Source organism: Thamnophis elegans, chromosome Z (assembly GCF_009769535.1).
Source record: "Thamnophis elegans isolate rThaEle1 chromosome Z, rThaEle1.pri, whole genome shotgun sequence".
NCBI lineage: Eukaryota > Metazoa > Chordata > Lepidosauria > Squamata > Colubridae > Thamnophis > Thamnophis elegans.
This window is the reverse complement of record NC_045558.1, coordinates 118,510,606-118,534,784: the sequence shown is the minus strand read 5'-3', so window position 1 is coordinate 118,534,784 and position 24,179 is coordinate 118,510,606. Positions and strand designations below refer to the sequence as shown.

The 24,179-nt window shown below is 42.3% G+C and overlaps 1 protein-coding gene across 2 annotated transcripts in view; it reads right to left on the bottom strand.

The window, feature by feature from the left end:
* TTYH1 (tweety family member 1) overlaps window positions 1-24,179 on the bottom strand; it is a 99,292-nt gene that overhangs the window by 9,553 nt on the left and 65,560 nt on the right. For both annotated transcript variants that reach the window (XM_032234533.1, XM_032234534.1), the window contains exons 4-10: window positions 23,354-23,574; window positions 20,727-20,822; window positions 13,151-13,223; window positions 4,370-4,445; window positions 2,030-2,085; window positions 821-913; window positions 581-673 (exon numbers count right to left, since the gene is read on the bottom strand). In XM_032234533.1, coding sequence (XP_032090424.1) covers window positions 581-673; window positions 821-913; window positions 2,030-2,085; window positions 4,370-4,445; window positions 13,151-13,223; window positions 20,727-20,822; window positions 23,354-23,574 — 708 coding nt within the window. The remainder of the gene's footprint in view (window positions 1-580; window positions 674-820; window positions 914-2,029; window positions 2,086-4,369; window positions 4,446-13,150; window positions 13,224-20,726; window positions 20,823-23,353; window positions 23,575-24,179) is intronic.

Below are 24,179 nucleotides of genomic sequence, written 5' to 3'. Positions count from 1 at the left end.
TCTGTTGGTTGTTCTGGCTCTGATTCTCCCTGCTAGCAAGCCGTCCCAATCCTGAAGGGCCCTAGCCTGCCTCCCCCCACATTCCTCCGAAGCCAACGAAGCCTCCTCCTTGGTCTCCCTCGGCTCCAGATCTGGCTCATCTTCCTCTGCAGATTCAGGCTCTGATGGGGACATGACACCCTTATGATGTATAGAGGGAGTCATATCTATGCTCATGGGGAAAGAGCTTGGGTTCTCCAAATGTTTCAACTACAGATTCGACAATTCAGCACTATTGGCCTGGGACATTCAGCTTAAGATAATGGCGAGGGATCCTGGAAGATGCAGTTAGCATCTGGAGAACCATTGTTTTCTATCCTTGCCCATGACTGTGCATGCAATATTTGGAGAGCGCCAAGCTATCGATTCTTGGCACACAAATGATACCATTACCATGATACCGTTACTATGCATGCATGCCCATTGTATCCCAAGGAAATAGGCCCAAAAGTCAGGATCTCAAAATGTATCCAGAAATATTGAGAAATGTTAGGCAGAATGGCTGGAGAAATTAAATGACAAATAAAAGTAACGAGGGTACCTTATGAAGTCCCCGGCAGTTGAGGAGAGCTACAAGATGATGGAAATTACTTTCTGTGATATTCAAAGTACTCTGGATGGATATGATGTTCTTCTGCAAGGGACAAATGGTATGAATGAGAAACCTAGTTGCCCTAATTTGCAGCCTTCCCTTCCCCTCTAGCTGCCTCCCATAGCTTTTCCCAGTCCAAAAGAATCATGTAATCCTAGCATCCCTTTCTCTCCGAGCATTCCCACTGACCTCGGCTGCTGGGAAGTGGGGGATGGCTTCTCTCTCCAATCCGTACAGCTGCGAATGTATGTTGGATAGCGCCCTCTGACACACAGTGAGTCTCTGTAGTAGAGTTGGCAGAAAAGGGATGAGAGAAAAACACACAGTGCAGCCTTGAGTGCAGCCACAGTGCAGCACAGTAAGTCCTTGACTTACGACCTCAGTTGCAATCAGAAAATTCATGGTTAGGCAGTGGGCAGTCATTAGCCAGGCATCGGGTGAGCCAGGTACCCAATTTTACAATTTTGTTTTTGCCACGGCTGTTAAGCAAATCACCCCAATTGTTAAACAAAACGTCACACAATTGTGATTTGTGATTCTGACTTTGCTTGTCAGAAGCTGGCTGTGAAGCTCCCAAATGGCCACCATGTGGCCCTGTAACGCTGCAACTGTCATACTGTAAATGTGAGCCGGGTGCCAAGAACCTAGATCACAATGACACAACTGCAGAGATGCTGTGACATTAGTAAGTGCCAGGACCGTTCGTAAGCCATTTTTGTAATTTGGAATGGTCACAAAACAAATGGTTGTAGGTCAAGGATTACCTGCCTTTGAGGTTAGCCAATTTACAAGCCCCCAATAGAAGGAACCCCCAAATTGGGATAATCGTCCCCTCCGCAAATAAGCTTAAATTCTATTGTGTGTGTGGTTTTTTTTTTTTGCATAAAACCAGGGGATTTCAAACAAAAGACCATTTGCAAAGCATCAAATGAAAATAACAAAGCAAAAGTGTAACTAAGTTTTTATTTTTAAATCTGTTGTTAGAGGAGAGCTGAACTAGCCATTTGGTAAATCAAAATGACTTAAAGGTATAACTATTATGCAATTTTATGGCATGCCAATATAGCAACCTGGGTGAGGTGTATAACATGGGTAAAGGATTCATATACTGAGAATAACCAGATTTCATCTATAGCATACTTTTTAGAAACATCCAAATATTATGAAGTAGGGATGAAAATATGTGGGCAATGCTTAAAACAGTGTTCCTCAACCTTAGCAACTTTTAAGATATGTGGACTTCAACTCCCAGAATTCCCTAGCTAGCATTCTGGTTTAGAGGAATAGAGTGCTTGGATTTAGTTTTGGATTTAATCTGAGAATTCAATACACCTTCCTCAAACTTCTGCAACATCCACACATCACATTTTATTTGAATGGAAAAGAGGGAATACTTACCTGCTGAAAAGGGTTGAAAATATCTTGGCTGCAGGTTAAATAGTATTGTAGGATTTCTACAGGGTTAAAGGAAAAGGGAAAAAAGGCATCAAGACACTGGGTCCAGCTACTGTAGACATTAAGTCTTTTAAATGCCTTCTTAGAACTCCTGAGTTTGTTTATCTAACATTTGTACTTGTTCAGATAAGCCTAGGCAAAGAAAAATGTGCATACATGTGCGCATACACCGAAGCAGCACGAAGAACAGAGACCAGTCACCAAAATAAAATGCATTAAATAGCTGTACCCTGGGAACTGTTGGAAGGAATTGGAATTATCACCTTGGCCACATGTGAGTTGAATATTCTGGAAATTGCAACCCTGATTCATATTTATGGATTTTTTTACTCCTGCCCACTAAAGAAAACTCTAAGCTGAAGGATGGCCAACTTTGGCAACTTTAAGATTTGTGGATTTCAATCCCCAGAATTCCCTAGCCAATATAGGAGTTGAAATCCACAACTCTTAAAGTTGCCAGGATTGGACATCATTTGCTCCAGCCATTTGATACTTTCATGACAGGCCAACCTTTCAGCAGGCAAGACAAATCGCATTGCTCTAGGACATTAGATGTGCATCATTTAAATGTGATGGTTTACTTTTAGTAGCCAAAATGGTGAGACTCATTCATTCATAACTGTTATTATTTTTATAAACATTTCCAGGCAACAAACATATCTAATGCTTCTCCTTCCTCCTATTCCTCCAACAAAAAACCCATGATATGAGTTGGGCTGAGAGAGAGTGACTGACCCAAAGTCACCCAGCCTGCTTTCATGCCTAAGGACTACAACTTACCAACTCCTTTCTAGCTTGGAGCTTAAAGCAATAGACCAAACCAGGACCATAATGTAAGGTTACTCCCTGACTCCCTCATTATATTCAAGACCAGGGTGTTGCCACCAATCACCCACGTTGACTGCTAAGCTTGGAAAATTATTCTTCTTATTAAAGCTGCTCTGTTTTGAATTGCCTTTTGAAGCTAGGAAATTAAAAACAGGTGCCTTTTTTAATGAAATAGCTGCCTCTTGTGTGTACAAAGAGGATAACTGTTATAATGATAGAAATTGTTATATATATAAAATATAAAATCAGACTTTTATTTCCTCCTAAAAAAAAAAATTCTGTTTGAAAACAGAATTTTAAAAAATCACTGTGGATTTGGAGGAAAAGAAATGACCCTTCATGGTATTGGATCTGGGTACTTGAGAGACCGCCTGCTGCCAATTACCTCCCACAGACCCATTAGATCTCACAGAGTTGGCCTCCTCTGGGTGCCATCTACCAGCCAATGCCATCTGGCTATTACCCGGGGGAGGGCCTTCTCTGTGGCAGCTCCAGCCCTCTGGAATGAACTCCCCGCAGGGATTCGGACCCTCACCTCTCTCCAGGCTTTCCGAAAAGCCGTCAAAACCTGGCTTTGCCGGCAGGTCTGGGGGTGATGAGTTCCCTCCCCTCTCGACATGTATGGTTGTGCGACTGTTGCCTATTTTTATTATTTGTATTTCGTTTTTATGTTCCCCTTTTTCCCCTTTTGAATTGTTTGCTGCCCTGAGTCCTCCCGGAGAAGGGAGAAATAATAAAATTCTATTCTATTCTATAGATTATTAGCATAATATAGGTATCATGTCTCCTTGGAAATACGCTCCCTGCTCTCACAACCCCTTAACACTTCCTTCTACTTTCCCCAACAAAGGTCCCATGAGCAGGTTGGATTCAGAAATTATCAAAACACCAGAATTAACCTTTCCCCTCCTATAATCATGGCAAAGAAAAATTGCATCCCATTGCAGAAAAGACAGCTGCCTAGAATATTGCTTTCCCCCTGTCTTTTCTAAAGCAACAATTCTTATATATAAAATCCCCAAATCAGTGTTCCTGTTCCTTGAAAAGCAGTACAAAATAACTGTACAAAACATATGTAACTGCTTTCAGAACTCACTGAAAAGCAGAATTTTAGGGACAGGATATTAGTTCTCCTTTGGATGATTTTGAGATTTGCTTAAAAAAAGTTCAGCACGGATTTGCCAAAGACCCTATAGTCCAGCTAACAGGTAAATTAAATTTAAAATTTAATTTAAAATGAGTTTTTTTAAATATAAAAACTTGCCAAATGATCAGTTGGGAAAGTGGGATTTAATTTCTCTGGAGCATATATCACAATGACTACTAAATTTTGCACGTTGCATTCTTGTTGGGAAGGTATTGCTACAGTGCAGTTTCACAGCTTGGGAGCTCTGATATTCCCCAGATGCAAATCCAACATCTTTATTCCTTAAGATGTAACAGATCTTATCTTACCTGGATTAAGTCCAGTCCTGGCTTGGGTTGTGTTCATCACGTAACCATCTGGCTCAAAGCAGAAATCACTCAGTCCCTGGAGGGGGCATAAACAAAAGTTTATTTTACTGCAGTGCATTCATTTGCTGTCGATATCCATACATATTGACAAAGGTGGATTGGAGAAAGTGCCAGCTGGAGAACAACACTGGATCAGTTTGATCAATATCAGAGACTACTAAGTAAAACTGTGGGAGAGCTTAGACTTTTAAGGCATGGGTGAACCAGAAGATTCAAAAGGAGATCGTTAAAAGATCTATAGCTATGGGAAAACAGGAAAGAAAAATACAGGTAGTGAAGGACACAAGTTGGAATTAGGAAAGTTTGTTAAAGGAATTGCTGACAAAAAGTTACACCGGTGATGAGTGTAACAAATGGTGAACACTACTGCCTAGTAACAAGAAAGTTACATATTAGGGCACACTACAAGGATGCTAGCTAAGGCACGTACTGGAGATATATAAATTTTGGTAACCTCTAACTTATTATAAAACACACACCTCCTTTGCTAAGAAAGCTTATTAGCATAAATGTCATATATGATCCAATGTGTGACTAGGGTATTAACTTATTTAATCATAATTGAATAACATTTGTATTTCTGCATTGTTCCAGGGTCTTGGCTCCTTTAGCTGCTGAGACCCTTTTGCAGGAGTGCTAAAAGAAGCTGAAAACGCCATTCCTTATGTCTGGTGGGCTTTATTGGCTTCTGCACCAGGCTAGGGCCCATTTTGGGTACAACAGTAGTCGGACTTGCAACCACAATTGAGCTCCAAATTTCCATTGCTAAGCAAGACAGCTATTAAGTGAGTTTTGCCCCATTTTACAGTCTTCCTCGCCACAGTCGTTAAGTGAATCACTGCAGTTGTTAGTAATAGCAATAGAATTTAGACTTACATACTGCTTCACAGTGCTTTACAGCCCTTTCTAAGCGGTTTACAGAATCAGCCTATTGCCCCCAACAATCTGGGTCCTTGTTTTGCTGATGTCGGAAGGATGGAAGGCGGAGTCAAACTTGAGCAGGTCAGGATCAAATTCCTGACAGTTGGCAGAATTAGCCTGCAATTCTAACCACTGTACCATCACAGCTGAGTAACATGGTTATTAAATTAATCTGGCTGTCCCATTGACTTTGCTTGTCAGAAGGTTGCAAAAGATGATCAGATGACTCCAGAACACTGCAATTGTCATCAATACCCACCAAGCATGCGAATTTTGATTACCTGACCATGGGGAATGCTGCAATGGTCATAAATTTGAAAAATAGTTGTAAATCTCTTCTTCCAGTGCCATGGGAACGTCAAACGGCCACTAAACGAATGGTTGTAAGTCAAGGACTACCTGTATAGCAGGAATGGACATCCTGGGACCTTCTGCAGCTTTGGGGTCTTAACTCTCATTAGACCAGATCAACAAGGTTACGGGCAAAGGATTTGAAGTGTTATCTATAATATCTATAGAAATAAAGCTTGCCACATAACAATAGCACTTATATACCACTTTACAGTGCTTTCCAACTCTCTCTAAGCGGTTTACTGAGTCAGCATATTGCCTCCAACCTTATTTTACCGACCTCGGAAGGATGGAAGGCTGAGTTAACTTTCAATCAGCGAGAACTACTGGCAGTCAGCAGCCAGCAGAAGTGGCCTGCAGTAGCCTCTGTCCTCAGAGGAAAACATCCAGGGGTGAGATTCAGCCGATTTGGACCGATTTGGGCAAATGGATGCTAATTTTACACCTGGTTCGCCGAACAGGTAGTTGCAATGACTGGCTGGCCTTCCCACCCCTCCCCTCCCTTCCCAGGAGTTTCCACGTGGCCCATTTTGGATGCCAGGTAAGTGCAAGGGCCATGCAAAAACTTTGGGAGGGCGAAAAGTGGGCCTCCTGGAAGTTCCGGAAGTCCATTTCCGGCCTCCGGAGCCCAGGAGAGGCAGTTTTCGCCTTTCTGGAGGTTTGAGGAAATCTTCCAGAGCAGTGGTGGGATTCAGCCAGTTCGCACCTATTCGGGAGAACCGGTTGTTAACTTTCTAAGCAGTTGGGAGAACCGGTTGTTGGAAGAAATCTCATTTTGTTTTTTCCACTTTACAGGGCTAATCCTGTAAGGAAGGCAGGAAGGAAACATTCTGGTGTTGTTTCTACCCTAATCCTTATTGCCCTGCTTACAGAAACTGCCTCTCCGATTAACCCTTATTACATTGTACATGCGAAGCGCCCATCGACATGACTGACGTTGAGTTGGCCACGCCCACCCAGTTACATGACCACCGAGCCCCGCCTACCCATCTGGCAGAGAACCAGTTGTTAAATTATTTGAATCCCACCACTGTTCCAGAGCCTGGGGAGGGAGTAAATGCCCACTTCCCCAGCATGGTGCAGAAGGCTGAGTAGGCCATCCCCACCCAGCAATCAGGCAGAGAACTTTTTGCTACAATTTTTCAATTCCACCCCTGAAAACATCCTGATAAAATCTCTACCAAGAACACAGATGGAGCACATCAAAACAAAACAAAAAAAGCTTGCTTTTGATTTGCTAGAACATGGAAAAAAGCCCTACAGTCTGGGTGGTGTGGAGCAGAGGTTTGGCAATTGTCAGAAAGGGACATTTACGGTCAGTGGCCTTCGGACCCCACACATTGCTATAATTAAATTGGAAAAAAAGAAAGCTGGAGCCAAAGGGGTTGGGGTTGGTCATAGTAAGAATACAAATGGTGAGGAGGAATGAATTGTAAAAAGTAAGGAAAGCCACAGAGTCTGGAAGAACCATCCCCCTTGTTGGGAGAAGTAAAAAAGGAGTCATATTAGCTGCATTTGCAAACATATGACTTACTATTCGCCATATTTAAGCCTCCCGGGGTGTTGTGCAAAGCAGTGTGCTTGATTAATGGGTCAGTGTCTTATGCAAACTCAGAACATTGAGCTAATGGGGTAAACTGGGGTTAGGGCAGTCATCTGTAAATGTTGGCAAACGCAACATTAGAGAATTAAATAAAGTGAAAATAAATTTAATATTCTAGTCAGTTCTGACAATCTGAGGGTAAAAAAGACAGGTCTATTAAAAAAAGAAACAGTTGATGGTTTGGAAGAATGGGGACGAGGATGATATAACCATCAAGGACATTTGACTGGAATGTGTGAAGTGAAGACATGGCTGAGTTGAGGATTCCTGAATTTTTGCTTCCTTACAAAGAAATGGGTGTACCCATGAAACGTCTGCAAGAAAACAACCAAGCTCAGAGAGCACCAAGGATCCCAACAAACTACTCATTTGCACCTTCTCCCTCTGCTTGTCTTTCCTTCAATTGGGAGAGAGGGGAATCGGGATTATCCGTTAACTAGCTGAGCTGTATAAGTCTCTAACAAAAATGCTTCGGTTCGCTTGCTTTCCTCTCCTCTTTTTCCTTTCCTGCCATCTGTTTTTAGACTGTAAGCTTGTTGGTTGTCTTTAGTTGAAGAGTAGGGTCAAAATGGTTTGAATGAATGCATCAACAAAGGCCACAATTGTGCTTTCTTTATGGACAGGCTGATCAACCAATACTGTGCAGGGAGCCCACATTTTTCACTTTTGAGTTTTTGCGGATCCAGTTCCTAGAATCCGCAGAGATGAGGCAGCCAACATTCACTGACAAATCACCAGATGCTAACAGAATAATTTCCTGCCAACATCAGCTGGGGAGACAAAGAAATGAAGTATGTTAAGATTTTGGATCAGCTTGCGGTATCTAGGAACTCTTGTTCTTGTTTTACTTCTTTGGAGTGGATTTATGTGAATTGCGTTGTATGTGTAAACTGTGTACAATGGCAATAAAGTAAAGTAAAGAAGTAACTTTGGCCATTTGAATGACATCACAATTTACGACTCCTGTGGTTCTATCACCCAAAATATTCATTATAAGTGCCTCCTTTCAATGCAAATATTTGGCTTCAAAACCACCCCGTTTCAACAGGTTGTTTGTAAATGCATTGAAGTTATGGGAGGTTCATAAAGAGGGCTGGTGGGCAGCAGATTGGAGAAGACAAATGAGAACAGGAGTACTTCCACATCTGTGGGGGAGTTATTTCATCTTAATGAGGTAGCCCTAAGATGAGGGAGGGAGGGAGGAAGGGAGAGAGAAAGTAAGAGAGAGAGAGAGGGAGAGAAATTACAGGTGTAAGACAGGCTCTGGATTTGGAATAGCATTTTGTGGGGAGGAGGGGCTGAGTTGGCCTAATGGAGCAGAAGTGCAGTTTGGCAGGGGGACAACTCATAGGGGGGGGGGCTTGCGTACTGTTGCGAGAAGCACTTAAATCACTCATTCTCAGAAGAATCGAATTAAGAGTTAGTGAGACAGATGGAAAATGCAATGCTTTCTCTTATTTTTTCCAGGGACTCTGAATAACGCCTACTAATTAAAACATTAGTAAGGAGAGAGTGTAGGCATGGGTGTGCCCATATGTGTGTTGTATGGGCAAAAATATATATGGAGAAGGTGAGATGGCGAGAAAATCCCTTCGTCATCACCATCGTTTCTCCCCCACCTACTTTCAAATGCCACCACTCTCCTGGCTGAAAATGCCGGCAATTAAATTCTTGTGCTCCAGAGAACAGAAGGCAGTTTCTCAGGCAAGACCACCAGCCAGTTTGGTTGGCTGATGTCACTCTGATTTCAGAAAGTAGCCTGATGGGCAAAAACCATGCCAGTTCCTCTACGTGCAGTGGCAAGAAACACAACTGCATTTTTATTTCTCTTACAGACATTGCCTTTACATTAGGGGTGCAAAGTGTCAGGAATTTCATGGGGCCTATAGGAATTCACTTTTGCTATCCAGAATAACAAGAGTTGGGAGGGACCTTGGAGGCCTTTTAGGTAAACCCCCTGATTAGGCAGGAAACCCTACACCATTTCAGACAAGTGGTTGTTCAATCTCTTCTTAAAAAACCTCCAGTGTTGGAATATCCACAATTTCTGGAGGCAAGTTGTTCCACTGATTACCATAATTGCTCTGGCAGAAAATTTCTCCTTAGCTCTATGTTGCTTCTCTCCTTCTCTCCTATGTTGCTTCTTATCCTTCCTCTAGATCTTCTCCTGGATGGATGGGGCCAACCATCTCCTCCTCCCCTCCCCCCCTCCCCTCTCCTTTCCTGCATTTTCCCTTTCATTTTTGCAGGCCTCCGTGTCATTTCCCTGAATTACCTCCTAAATGAGATTCTGATCCTGTTAACTTTTGGATCATGCCTTAAACCAGAGGTTCCCAAACTTGGCAACTCCAGCTGGCTGGAGAATTCTGGGAGTTGAAGTCCACAAGTCTTAAAGTTGCCAAGTTTGGGAACTACTGCCTTAAACATTCTGTGCAAAAACTGAAGAAGTCTTGGAGCTGGCCCAAGTTATGCACACTTGGATTTATGGAGAAGCTCTGTTAGATGATGATTAGATCCCCAGTTGTTACAAAATCCAGTAGTAGCTTTACTTCATTTTTAGGTCCTTCTGAGCGGGGTGCTGGATTTCTGCCCACCCATCCCTTGGGCATCCTATTCTGGTAGCATTAGTGGTAACAATCTGTGCCTATAAATGAATAAGATGTGATACCTTGCAATTATACAATTGCCCCAATAGGCTAGCTCAAGTTTTGCAGAAGTTCACTAGAGACCCTATCCTTGTATGTCCAGAGAATCTGAGGCACAGTCTGTGCAGGAGAATATGATTCTCCCATGTTTGCATAATGGCTAAATATAAGGTAAAGGTTCCCCACGTACATATGTGCTAGTCGTTCCCGACTTTAGGGGGTGGTGCTTAGCTCTGTTTCAAAGTCGGAAGACTTCTCCGTGGTCATGTGGCATGCATTTCTAAACGCCAAAGGTGCATGGAACGCTGTTAGCTTCCCACCAAATGAAATTCCTGACACTTTGCACCCCTAAATTTTTCTACTTGCATTTTTACATGCTTTGGAACTGCTAGGTTGGCAGAAGCTGGGACAAGTAATGAGAGCTCACTCTGTTACGTGACACTAGGGATTCGAACTGCCGAACTGCCAACCTTTCTGATCGACAAGTTCAGTGTCTTAGCCACTGAGCCACTGCACCTTTTAGCTAAATATGCTGTACTGTATACAGGGATCTCCAACCCCGGTACAAGCTCATGCTCAGCTGCAGCCTGTTCAGAATCGGGCAAGTGTGTGCACAGGCATGAAACTGCATTTGTGAAAGTGATGCATGAATGTGTGAAGCGATCCCCTCTCCCTCCTCCACACTCCCTGCTGCCACTGTCAAGCCGGAAAGCTTGGGAACCACTAATGTAAGGCACAGCCCCAATGTTATTATCTGCCTTTGCTAAATTACTGACCTATTTGTGTGTTTGTCATGGCGAAGCATGCTTTATTTTAAAAAGGAAAGTGAAACACCGTCCCAAAGGTGCTTTTTCAAAAGGCAACCGGATTCCTTTCTCCTTGAAGATGTTTCGTTCCTCATCCAAGAAGCTTCTTCAGTTCTGACTGAAGTGACATGTCTTCAAGGGAAAACGAAGTCCAGTTGCCTCTTGAAAAAATATCTTTGGAACAACCGTGACCTGGAGGTCTGAGAATCTCCATAGCAAGTAGAATGTTCCATTATAAGACTTGGTGTTCACCCGTTTCAGTCTCTCAGGCTTCCCAGTAGAGAGAACAGAAACATTTTGTTTCTGTTGATGGATGGAAATGCTTGCATACAGATGGTAGCATGCTTTATTCTGTAATATACTTTATTCTGTACAAGCTGTCTGCTCTTTTTATATACTGTAGTTCCCGAGAGTGTTCTGAACCATGATACTGTTCTGTCTTAATATACCTCAAACAACACATACAGGTAGACTGCAACTTAACTATTTCTTTAGTAACTGTCCAGAATTACAATGGCATTGAAAAAAAGTGACTTACAGCCAGTCCTCACACTTATGATTGTTGCAGGGGCCCCACAGTCCCATGATCAAAATTTGGGTGCTTAGCAATCAACATGTATTTATGAGGGCTGCAATATCCCGGGGTCATGCGATCATCATATGCGACCGTCCCAGTTCGATTTTGACAAGCAAAGTCAATGGGGGAAGCCAGATTCAATTAACGGCGGCATGATTCACTTAACTGCAGCGATTCGTTTAACAACGGTGGCAAAAAAAGGTCATAACATCATGTGAAACTCACTTAATAACTGTGTTGCTTAGCAGTTGAAATTCTGGTCCTTCTGTGGTCCTAAGTCAAGGACTAACTGGACAGGTAATCCTCGACTTGTAACTCGTTATCTGGTTACCAAATTTCTGAATTGCAGTCATAAATCATAGCAGTCATAAGTTAGTACCAACATGACTGGACCTGATTTTATGACAATTTTTACAATGGTCATTAAGTAGTAAGTAGTAAGTCCAAATCCACTTTCTGTGTTTTTTTAATCAGAAACTAGCTGATAACCTGGTGTTGCCCGGGTATTTATTTATAAGGGGAAAATGTCCAGATCAAATGTAATTTCTAATGTTGGATTTTCCCCCTTACCAGAGGGAGCCCCCTTGTGGAGTACTGTGAAGCTGTTACCATGTCAACTCCACTTGCTGTACAGTAAAAGCCATTTTAAAGCACAACAAGCTGTATCTTAGCAGAACACACACACCAAGGGGTGTTAGGGGTGTCTTACCCTCACAATATTTTTTCCCAGTGAGTAAGTCATCTGTGTACCAAGTATATATATACTGTGTGTGTGTATGTTCCAGCATAACTCTGGAACGCCTGGAGCAATTTCAACCAAACTTGGTACACAAATGACTTATATGTATAATGTGTGTGTGTGTGTGTGTATGTATATATATATGTGTATATATATATATATATATATATATATATATATATATATATATATATATATATATATATATATATATATATCAGCAAAACACTCACAAATTGTGGTCATGTGACCACAAGTCACTGCAACCAGTTGTAAATGTCAACCCAGCTACAAGAGCCTGAAATGCAGTCATGACCACAGGAGAGTGTGTTTGTGTTTGTGTGAATGTGGTATTTTATAGTGACCTGATGTGCTTTCTGGACTGTAAAGCAGCCTTTGAGGTTGTCATCTGAACAGTCAATAAACATTCAGTCATAAGTTGAGGATTATCTGTATTACAGGTTGTAAATGGTTATAGGACAGCCTCTTGCAAGAATTTGTGAATGTAGTGTAAAACAGTAGAATAGCCTCCTAACCCTCAACATAGTACTGTCTCCAGTTGTGTGGGAATCCAGTTCCCATAATCCCTAGCTAATGAGCCATGCAGAATAGACTGAAGATCTATTGATAGGAGATCTCTCAGCAGTGGTACCCAAAGCAAATGTCGAAGCAACCCCCCCCCCCAAAAAAAAACCTGCTGCGAACTCTATGTGGCATCAGGAAGAGCATCCGGCCAGTAAATGCTCAGCTTCATCCAGTCACCCCTACACTACCCCGAATTAAGGGATTAGAGAATCTTAAAAAGGGTGTTTGATATTATCATGGCGATGTTACAAATATTCCACTATTTTCATTTATGAAACTTGGAATATATCAGTTCATAAAGAGATGGCCATATCAGAAGTGAACTTCCCTTGGTTTTGTTTGTTGTAGATTGCTACACAGTTTGCCAATATTGCTAGGTTAACCTTAATTGCCTCCCCTCTCCACTGACGCTCTCCCAAAATGCTGCTCGTTGCCATTTTAACCCTGACCAACATCACCCTCCAACCCTACCTACCCACAGCCCCGTCACTCACCACAGCTGCTGCTGTCTCCAGCCCCATGGAGCCCCAGCTGACAATGAGGACCAGGAAACTCATGACAGTCATCCTGTTAGCACAAAAAACAACAACAGCCCCATTTAGATGAGCATGGAGATCAAGATGGGAGGGGGGAGGGGGTTATGTTCTTTCTGGTAGGCATTCCATATCTCCAAAATTTTCATGGAGAGAAAAAGTGGCTTCTTTTTATGTCCTGCTCTCCATGGCATAAAGACGCCCTTCTAATCACTTTTTTTAAGCTGTCTTAATAACAGTCTTCATCTCATCCCCAGTCTATTCCGATGGCTGCTTAAACTCATCCTTAACTGTATCAGGGTAAAGTAGTGCTTTCCATCTTTTCCCAGTAGAAATCTTGCTACGGGAACGATCTAAGGTGCCCCATTCATGAAGATGATGACGATGATGCAGTCAGGAACTGCATCTATTTAATCTTCTATTCATTGAATGCAGGTGCTGAAGCCCATTTTGGATTGGGCTTCAGAAGAGATTGGATATCTGGTTTACGCAGATAGATCTGACTCACACTTTCCAAAGCACCATGCAGGCATCACATGGATTCACTGTTTATAAAGGTAATCCTTGAACTTATTTACTTACTTATTTATATTTCATATGTCTAAACCACCCATTTCCCTCAAAGAGAGGCTCTGAGTTGGTGTACACCAGTAGTGGATTGCTAACCAGTTTACTACCGGTTCACTTGTGCTCACGCTTGTGCAACGCTTCTGCGTATGTGGAGAAGCGTCTGGCCGGGCAGGCCGAACCAGGACACACCCCACCTCTGGTGTACACTATCATATAAAATACAATATATTTTAAAACAAGTGTGCTATATTGTATTAAAAGGTAACGGTTACCCTTGCACATATGTGCTAGTCATTTCCAACTCTAGGGGGCGGTGCTCATCTCCGTTTCAAAGCTGAAGAGCCAGCGCTGTCTGAAGATGTCTCCGTGGTCATGTGGCTGACATGGCTAAATGCTGAAGGCACACGAAACGCTGTTGCCTTCCCACCAAAGCTGGCCCCTATTTCTCTACTTGCATTTTTACGTGTTTTCGAACTGCTAGGTTGGCAGAAGCTGGGACAAGTAATGGGAGCTCACTCCGTTACATGGTGCTAGGGATTCAAACCACCCTACTGCCGACCTTTCTGATCAACAAGCTCAGTGTCTTAGCCACTGAGCTACTACGTCCCTAATATTGTATTATGTTCATATTATTACTTGCTTTGTTTTTTTTAATGTATTGTAAATGGTTTTGAATTACAAATCATTCAAATATATACATATTTATTTATTTAATCAAAGTGATACCTATTTATGGCTGTTTTGCTTCAAATAAATGCACTGATGTATAGTTAGCGCAGAATCATGAAAACATTTGTGGCTTTTTCCATGTTGAAATACTTTCTGTGTTAATTAGTATTATCTGGGGAATTTTGGGAGTTGAAGTCCACACATGTTAAAGTTGCCAAGGTTGAGAAACACTGGGGTTAACCATTTATAATACTGAAATGTTCTCTAAAGGGATTAATTTAAATTACAATTTTAAATGAGTGTTTTAAATGACATGTTTTAAATGAGTGTTATTACAATCTACAACGACATTGTGCCTCTCTTTTTCTCCTCCATTTTTTTTTTTACAATGAAGTAATAAATGAGTAATAACATGCTACATAGGAAGCTAACAACAATCCCAGCCACTAGCCTGAATGTTCATATGAAAGAGTTTAGGGCTCATACAAGTCAAACTAGCTTATGATGTAATTGAGCCCAGAATTACAATTGTAAATCATTCCATTGACCCCCAATGGACGTTTATGCCAGAAACCGGAAGTAAATGCTGGTTTATAGGGGCGGGGGGGAGGGAGTTATAAATTGCAGTCATGTGACTATGGGGCTCTAAGTCCCGACTGGTTGCTAAGTGCCTCAGAGATGCTTTTTTCTGAAGAAGCTTCTTGGATGAGAAGCAAAATATCTTCAAGGAAAAATAAAGCCATGAGCTGGATGATTGACAATCTACATGGACAAGTACCCCAAATGCAATCACTTGACTATGGGAATGGGCTTGGGTTGTTAATAGTCCTGGGGAGTTCTGTTGCAACTTCAAACAGTCATTGTGACCAATCAGAAGTCAAGGATTACCTTAGGATATTGGCTTTCTAAAAGTCCAGTAAATAGGTTATTAAAATGTCTTGAATTCAAAAGACCAGGAAGCTCTCTTGATGTATTATGCAAGGTCCTTCTTGCATCTTACCCTCCTCCCAGGCTATTTTGGGATGTGGTCAGCTGGTCACCAAAAAAACCATAGAGCCATACTCAGAAATAGTCCTAGTGATAAGTTCTTGCCATGAAGCACTTCCATACCAATAAATTGTCAGATGGCAACTTCAAAGATGATTAAGTTCTCTGTCTCAAGTATTTACCCACCATCACGCATGCCTTCCCATCACACTTTGAGTGGTTTTCCCACTGGTTGATGACACGGGATGGGGACAGAGATGAAGCTAAGGGGATCAAAACATTGCTGTCCTTAAATTGTTCTGAAATAAAGCTTTAAGGATAAAACACTTGAAGGCCATAAGCAGATTAGCATTCCTTTGTCAGGAGAGAGAAAATTACAGGTGGTCCTTGACTTATGACCACAATTGAGCCCCAAACGTTTGTTGTTAAGTGAGTTTTGCCTTATTTTATGATCTTTTAAATCTCACCAGGCTCACTGACTCAGTGGATAAAATGAGGACCCAGATTATTGGGGGCAATAGGCTGACTCTGTAAACAGCTTAGAGAGGGCTGCGAAGCACTGTAAAGCAGTATGTAAGTCTAAGTGCTATTATTATTGCTTTTTTGCCAGAGTGGTTTAAGTGAATCACTGGAATTGTTATGCTAGTAAGACAGTTGTAAAGTGAATTTGGCTTCCCCATTGTCCTTGTTTATCAAAAGTCGCAAAAGGGGATCACATGACCCCAGGGCACTGCAACTGCCATGCATCAGATGCCAAGCATCACAATTTTGATCACATGACCATGGGAATCATACAATGGTCGTAAGTTGAAAGACAGTCTTTTTTCAGTAACCACTGTCATTTCAAATGGTCACTAAGCGAACTGTTGTAAGTTGAGGGCTAACTGTATGGTGGTACATTTTCTGCCAACTCAGGGACTAAAGGAATGTACATTAAAACAGCCAGGAGGAAGAGCCTCGCAATTGTGGGAAGGTCACACCACAATAAAGATTTAGTCTGAATTTAAAAACAGCTTTTGAACTGAAAGGCAGAATTCTGGATCCAAGGAGAGCTTTTACACAATAGGCTGTGGATTTCATAATATGATTTCTGTGACTGAGCTGATGAACGAGGCCTTCCAGTCAAGTGATGCTTGACTAAGGCGACACAAAGGAATGTTAACAATCACAATGATTGTAGATGTGGCTCAGCATAGCAACAAGCCTGCAGGATCAAGTACCGAAGGTGCAGGGACACATCAGTACTGCCAAACATTCTACAGGTACTCTTTGACTTACAACAGTTTGCTTAGTGACCATTTGTAGTTACAACGGCACTGAAAATGTGACTTGTGACCATTTTTCACACTTATGGACAGTTGCAACATCCCTGTGGTCATGTGATTTACATTCGGATGCTGAACAACTGGTTCACATTTATGATGGTTGCAGTGACCCAGGGGTCATGTCATCCCCTTTGGCAACCTTCTGAGAAGGAAAGTCAATGGAGAAGCCAGATTCAATTGTTGTTGGAAGAAATGTCCTTCTGGGTTCAGCTCCAAGTGGGGAAAAAGACACTGGAAACATGGAGGCTGCTTGGAAAGATGGTTTAATGGTCGACAGGAGCTCCTGAACAGAAAAGGGGGATCACATGCTTCCAGATGTTGGGTGAAGAAGAAAAGAGAAAGAAGGGGCTTGCTGAGAGTTCTTGGGTTTTTTATACTTTCTGTTTGGCCCCACCTCTTTGTTTCTTGTTCCTGTATAAGAAATGTATTCTGATTGGCTGTTAGACTTCCAGGGACAGGGTGTGTCTTAGCTAACTTTGTAGGTTGTGTGCCTTTTGAGTCCCAAGCTTGGTTGAGTTCCCAGTTGCCATGTGGTGAGTATCTATAGAAGGCCAATCCTACTTTTGTTATGTAGACTAGCTCAGACTTTTTAATGGCCAATTGACAAAGGTGTGGGCTATTAAGAGTGAGTCTGTTTCCTGCCTAAAAACATGTTTCTCCATTTCTGATCCAGGGAAATATAATATTCTGCCTTTTCAATATTTCCCAGGATAGTTCATTTTTCTAGCAGAGGGGTGGGTGTTAACTTCCTACACACTTAACAACCGAGTTATTAACTTCACAACTGCAGTGATTCACTTAACGAATGTAGCAAGAAAAGTCATAAAATGAGGCAAAACCCACTTAATGAATTTCTCACTTTGCAACATAAATTTTGGGCTCAGCTATGGTAGCAAGGCGAAGACTACCTGTATTCCAAGCCTTTTCCCATTTAAATCCACTCATGAGGCAAATTTGCCTCAACAACCTACTTTTCCTCTTGTTACGTCCCTCTGATGTTCCGTTTGCCTTATTCCCCAATCCATACCTCAGTAGCCATCCTCTCTTGTCATAAAGTCACATTGTTGTTTGAGGCAGTTTTAAGCTGGGGACAATCAAGCGCTCCACCAACCATTCTGTTAATGGTGTGGATACGTGACTGCTAGGAAATGGAATCAACCTTATTTTGATTGGGGAAATCAGGCTGATGTAGGCATACACATTTCCACCCTGATTCCTAGATGCTGCCTGCTTGGGCCATGCTAGTTTCGCAGCATGAGAGACCAGATCTCTCAAAATGGACTCTTGCTTATCTACCAGGCCTCTGAGTTCCAGTTCAGAGACCTGCCAGGTAAATTAGCAGCTATTTGGAGCTAGGTGGTTGTTGACAGTGGATGTTGTTTTTAAGCATCTCACAGTTGCACAGCGCTTTTTGGGTGTTAAATAAGGTTGGGAGCTGTCTGGGTGCTTGAAAACAAGCTTGGTTAACAGCTGTTGAGGGGACAAGCGAGATTCTTCTGCTTCGCCACACAGCCTCCCTGTTCAAGTGGGTCTGTTTTGAATGCATTCATCAAAATATGCAGAACCATGAGTGAGTTTTCACAGACAGCTAAACCACCATTCTAGCCATCTGTCAAAACTCACCGCGCCTTCCTAAGCCCCAAACCTCATTTTAATGAAAGTGATTGGAAAAGAGGTTTTTTGTTCCACTGGTTGTCTGAAAAGGTGCTTTTTCAAAAGGCAAACTGCACTTTGATTTTCCTCGAAGACGTTTCGCTTCTCATCCAAGAAGCTTCTTCAGTTCTGACTGAATGGTGGAAGAGGGATTTATATTCCTTGCAGCCATCTGGTCGTTAGCACTTTCTGACAGTCATTCAGACCACTTGAGGGGTTATCTGTGTCCTCAGGGCCACCTGAATAGTTCAAATGGGTGTGGAGCAGTGGTGGGATTCAAATAATTTAACAACCGGTTCTCTGCCCTAATGATTTCTTCCAACAACCAGTTCACCAAACTTCTCAGAAAGTTAACAACCGGTTCTCCCGAAGTGGTGCGAACTGGCTGAATCCCACCACTGGTGTGGAGCCTTCTTGGAACTACTGAAAGTTTCCACACCCATTTGAGCTATTCAGGTGACCCTGAGGGTACAAGTGGCCTGAAAGACTCTCAGAAAGAGTACTAACGACCAGACGGCTGCAAGGAATATAAATCCTTCCACCCTCCACCATTCAATCAGAACTGAAGAAGCTTCTTGGATGAGAAGTGAAATGTCTTCAAGGAAAAACAAAGTGCAGTTTGCCTTTTGAAAAAGCACCTTTGGGACAACTATGACTTGGATGACTGAGAATCTCCATAGATGTTTTTTCACTGGTGATGATATTTTGGGATGGGAGGAAAACAAATTCTGGGGAATCCATCAACCCTACAACACAGTGGCTTTATAAGCAGGTACGATGGGCTGTGAGATCAGCAAGTTTTATACTGTATGGGTTTGTGCTGACTCATAAATAAAACTTTAACTCAGCAGTAGAGAATAGCCCTCTAGCTAAATCCATTTCCTCACCAGTGATTTATAATATTCCTCTACTGTCATTGTGCTGAGATAACAGTAATGAGGGCAGGCTTCATAACGGGTTGGGTTACACACTACAAGCTGCTGCAAATCACCAGGAAGGAATGGCGGTTGTGTACTTTTTTTTTTTTTAATGGCCTTGATATAGAATGTAATGAGGAAAAAAAAATTAAGGAAGAGGGAACAGAAGATAATTACTTTATATCTCAGGATATCAGATTGAGGAAGCCAGCTATAAATCAAAGTTGGAGATTACATACTTCTGAACCACGTTTTTTTGGTCTCAGTAGCACAGCATACTAACCCTCGATTAGCTAAACTGAATTAACTTAATAACACTGAAGCCTAATTGGCTCAGAAAGGTTTTCATAATACACTGAGCAAACACATCTGGTGCAGTAATGGTTTCCTCTTATCTTTGCGCATAGAACCTTCTGCGTATGCGCAGAGTGTTCATGATGATGTCTGGGCGGGTGGGCAGACCTTCCCGCCGCCCCACTACTGGTTCTCCCAAACTGGGATGAACCGGGAGAATACCACCTCTGATCTGGTGCAACCTCAGCATATATGAGGTACTTTGATGTCCAAGGTCTGGGTGGTAAGAAAATCTGAAGAATCATTGGAATTGGGTGGCATATAAATCTAACAAACCATTATGGTGGATTGTACGGTCAGACAGATGTCTAGACTGGATTTAGCAGTTTTAGTTAGTTTCCCAAGCACCTGAGATAATTAGATATTCTTGGAGAGTTAAAGGCATTATTGCAGGCGGTAAGTTGTTCCAAGTAAAGCTGCCTTTTGCAATTGACTGGTGGTGATTTTGTCAACAGCAAAAGTGCTCAAATGATAAACCAGATATTTTGAGTTTGCACAGAAGGCACCTTTCATTATTGGTAAACAACTTTTCTTCCAGTGTTCCTGCAGCTGCTGGCTCAGGTTGCTCAGCCAGGACGTATTTACTAAGTTCTATAGCCCATTTGTTACCAGATGTCCAGGAACTCCATAACTAGCGCAGTCCTATTATTATTATTATTAAATCTGCTATCTTGTGAAAGGATCCTTCTGCCTCCATTTATACCCTGCGGTATAGCTGTGAATAAATTGAATATTGCAAAGTTATCTCTCCCCAGTTTGTAGAAAATTAAATTTATCAGTGCGACGCTTTAGGACTGGTTATTCATCATCTCTGGATATCTTTATAATACCTCATTACCTGTAGTTATATTTGATAGCAATCATTTCCCCTATCTGCCAAAAATCCCAAGGCATTGGTTATCTTTAAAAGAATTTGATTTATATTTTTTGCAGCCATAATTGGGATGGATGATAGAAGATCAGCCTAAATCTCCCTTGAACTAGGACAGCCCTGATAAGTTTGCTCTCGCTTTCTGTCCCCGATAACTGTGCCCAAATATGCCCACCAGGTGGTGCACTCACATGATTACCAGCCACTTGATCTGCTTTGCCAGTCCTAGCAAGGTGAGGAGACAGATGATAAGGTCCAAGAGCAGCAGTAAGATGTAGGCCAACCACCTGAGGGAGTTAGAGAGCAACAGAGTAAGTAAAACTGAAGAGGTGTTCTAACTGTCAGAAAAATTTCTCCTTATTCCTAGACTGGATCTCTCTTTGATTACTTTCCATCCATTGCTTCTTCTTCTGACTTTAAGTGCTCTGGAGAATAGGTTGTCCCCCCTCTTCTTTGTGGCAGCCGCTTAGATATTGGAAGACTGCTATAAGAGTCCATCTTCTTCCATCTATTTTGCCCTATTGTGGCATCTTTCAAGCCCAAATAGTTGTTTCCTCAATTTCAACCAGCGTGCCATGTGCTTCAACTCTCATTTCTTCTAGTCATCTCCCCTTGGGTCAACTCAACCCACCTATGGATCCTTGAATTATATTTTCCTCTGTGCTGTTCTATTTTCCTAGCTTCAGACTGAGATCAAACAATTATTATCTGCAGCAAAAAACTAAGACGGGATCCTTCCTCTTCATGGACCAATTTGATTGGACTGATGTTGAATTTTTCTACAAACATGGAGATGAGGCAGGAGTCTCCACTGAAAGAATCAGGATGCTTTATGGACACAAATGTATAGATAACCATTATTGTCGTGTTGTTGTTTTTTTACTGTGGGCACACTGGAACACATTAAAAATGAAATTCTCTTGCCTGCTTTCAAAAATGTACACATACTGTTACATAGCGCACATATACACATACTATCTACATACATACATCATGTTGAAACTGATTTTTTTTTACTACCGGTTCTGTGGGTGTGGCTTGGTGGCGTAGCAGGGGAAGGATATTGCAAAATCTTCATTCCCACCCCACTCTAGGGCCAGCCAGAGGTGATATTTGCCAGTTCTCCAAACTACTCAAAGTTTCTGATACTCGTTCTCCAGAACCTGTCAGAACCTGCTGGATTTCACCCCTGCCATACATACATACTGTACATAAATACACATATAGAATACATTAGAATAAAGGAGTTGGAAAGGACCTTAAAGGTCTTCTAGTCCAACCCCCTGCTTAGGCAGGAAACCCTACACCACTTCAGACAAATAGTTATTTAATCTCTTCTTTAAAACTTCCAGTGTTGGAGCATTTACAACTTCTGGAGGCAAGTTGTTTCCACTGATTAATTGTTCTAACTATCAGGAAATTTCTCCTTAGTTTTAAGTTGGTTTTCTCCTTGATTCCACCCATTGTTTCTTCTCCTACCCTCCAAGCTTTGGAGAATAGCTTGACTCCCTCTTCTTTGTGGCAGCCCCTGAGATATTGGAACACTGTTATCATGTCACCCTAAGTCTTTCTTTTCATTAAACTAAACACACCCAGTTCCTGCAACTGTTCTTAATATGTTTTAGCTTCTAATCCCCTAATCATCTTTGTTGCTCTTCTCTGCACTCTTTCTAGAGTCTCCACATCTTTTCTACATCGTGGCAACCAAAACTGAATGGAGTATTCCAAGTGTTGCCTTACCAAGGCATTCTAAAGTGGTATTAACACTTCATGTGATCTTGATTCTATCCCTCTATTTATGCAGCCTAGAACTGTGTTGGTTTTTTTGGTAGCTGCTGTGCGCTCGCTCGCTCTCTCTCTCTCTCTCTCTCTCTCTCTCTCTCTCTCTCTCTCTCTCTCTCTCTCTCTCCCTCTCTCCCTCTCTCCCTCTCTCTCTCTCTCTCTCTCTCACACACACACACGCACTAATCACTGTCCATTTTGAATAAAGGGTTGAAAGAGGAAGCTTGAGAGTTCACAAGGTTGATACTAAATATGGAACAAAACTGTGACCGAATTTGGATGTTCTGCTTTGGATACCAAGAAGTCCCCTCCCAGAAGGTATCAAGGAAAACAAGTCGTGAAGAGGATGTCTCCCAGACAATCCTATGGACGCTGCTTAAGTATCGCTTATGTCTTATGTCCTGGATAGATGGAAATGAATTGCCGATAATCTTCTCTGCCACCCTCACCACTCTCAGCACCTCCTTCCTGTCCCAAGCAGTAATGCTGCCAAACCAGACAGTAATGCAATGTGACAGGATTCCCTCGATCGTCCCTCTATATAAAGTGGTAAGGAAAGGGGAAGGAAGATGTACTTTTCTCAAGCAATGCAGAAAATACAGGCACTGCTGTGCTCACTTCACCAGTGTATCGCTGTTGAGCGACCAAGCCAGCCTACTCATTAGCTGCACTCCCAGAAACTTGATGCTGCTAACCACCTCCAACGGTGAATCATTAATCATCAGATGTGCGTGGCTGTACCTCCCTTTTCTGAAATCGATAATGTTCTCTTTAGTTTTTCCAAAGTTCAAACAAGACTGTTTTTTTTATACCAGTTTGCCAAACCCTCTACCTTCTGTATGTGTCTATATATATACCTGTATATACAGCATGCAGCCCTGATTTCCAGCACCCAGTCTTTGCTTTCAACTACCCACTGAAGCAGCTCCCTGTCTCAGCCACCTAGTGAGGCCAGTCCTAATTTCTGCAACATTTCTTTCCTTAAGTTGGTTCCTGTATTATTAAATCATAGCCTCCCCACAGCCTTGAATCTTACCGGTAGTCTTCCAAATAGCCAACTTGTTCTGCTAGGATGCTGGCTCCTCCACGGGCATCTTTCCAGAAGGGGATGCCATCCAAGGTATGTGCCACTGCCTCAGCCTGGCGGCGTGTGTTCCGAACCACAGCCACCAGTTCAGTCCTCTGGGACAGTGTCTCCTCAAGCTGTGTCAGTTCTCCCCGTACTGTGGCTGAAAGAAGCGCCACAGTTTCCGAGACCTATATGGGTGTAAGAAGAGGAACATGCTGAGGTACACCAAGAGGAGGAGAGTCATGTATATTATATGGTGTTGTGAGACATTCATGGTCTTGGCAGTGAACTGTAGATGTTCATGTACAAACTCAAGGCCGTAGGGTGCTTAGATTCCAGGGCCATCCTGGAAACATCAAAGGACCATCCTGCGGTGCCTTGGCCACTGAAAATGGAGCTCCGTTTTTCCTGGCAGAGTGCTTGGGTCACCACCATTGACAAGAGTGATGTCAAGATGGTCACACCCACCCTGACCATATCCACTCCAGCCCTGATGCAGCCCTCAGTGAAATTGAGTTTGACACCCCTGAACTACATGAAAAAGTACATGAACAAGCTCATGATAGAGTATCTTATTTGCCAAATGTTCCTGCTTAACCAGATAGCTCACAGCCAAGTTGTTTCACAAGAATAAACAATTTCTCCCTAGCCAGCCAACTTAAAAGCAAGGCAACCACCAAGAGCTTTTGATGAGCCACCATGATGAATTGATGCCCCCTAGAACAGAGGGACACATTGTGGCTGAAAATTGCACTTAAATGTAGGATTTGGCCTGCCAAAATCTCTCTGGAGA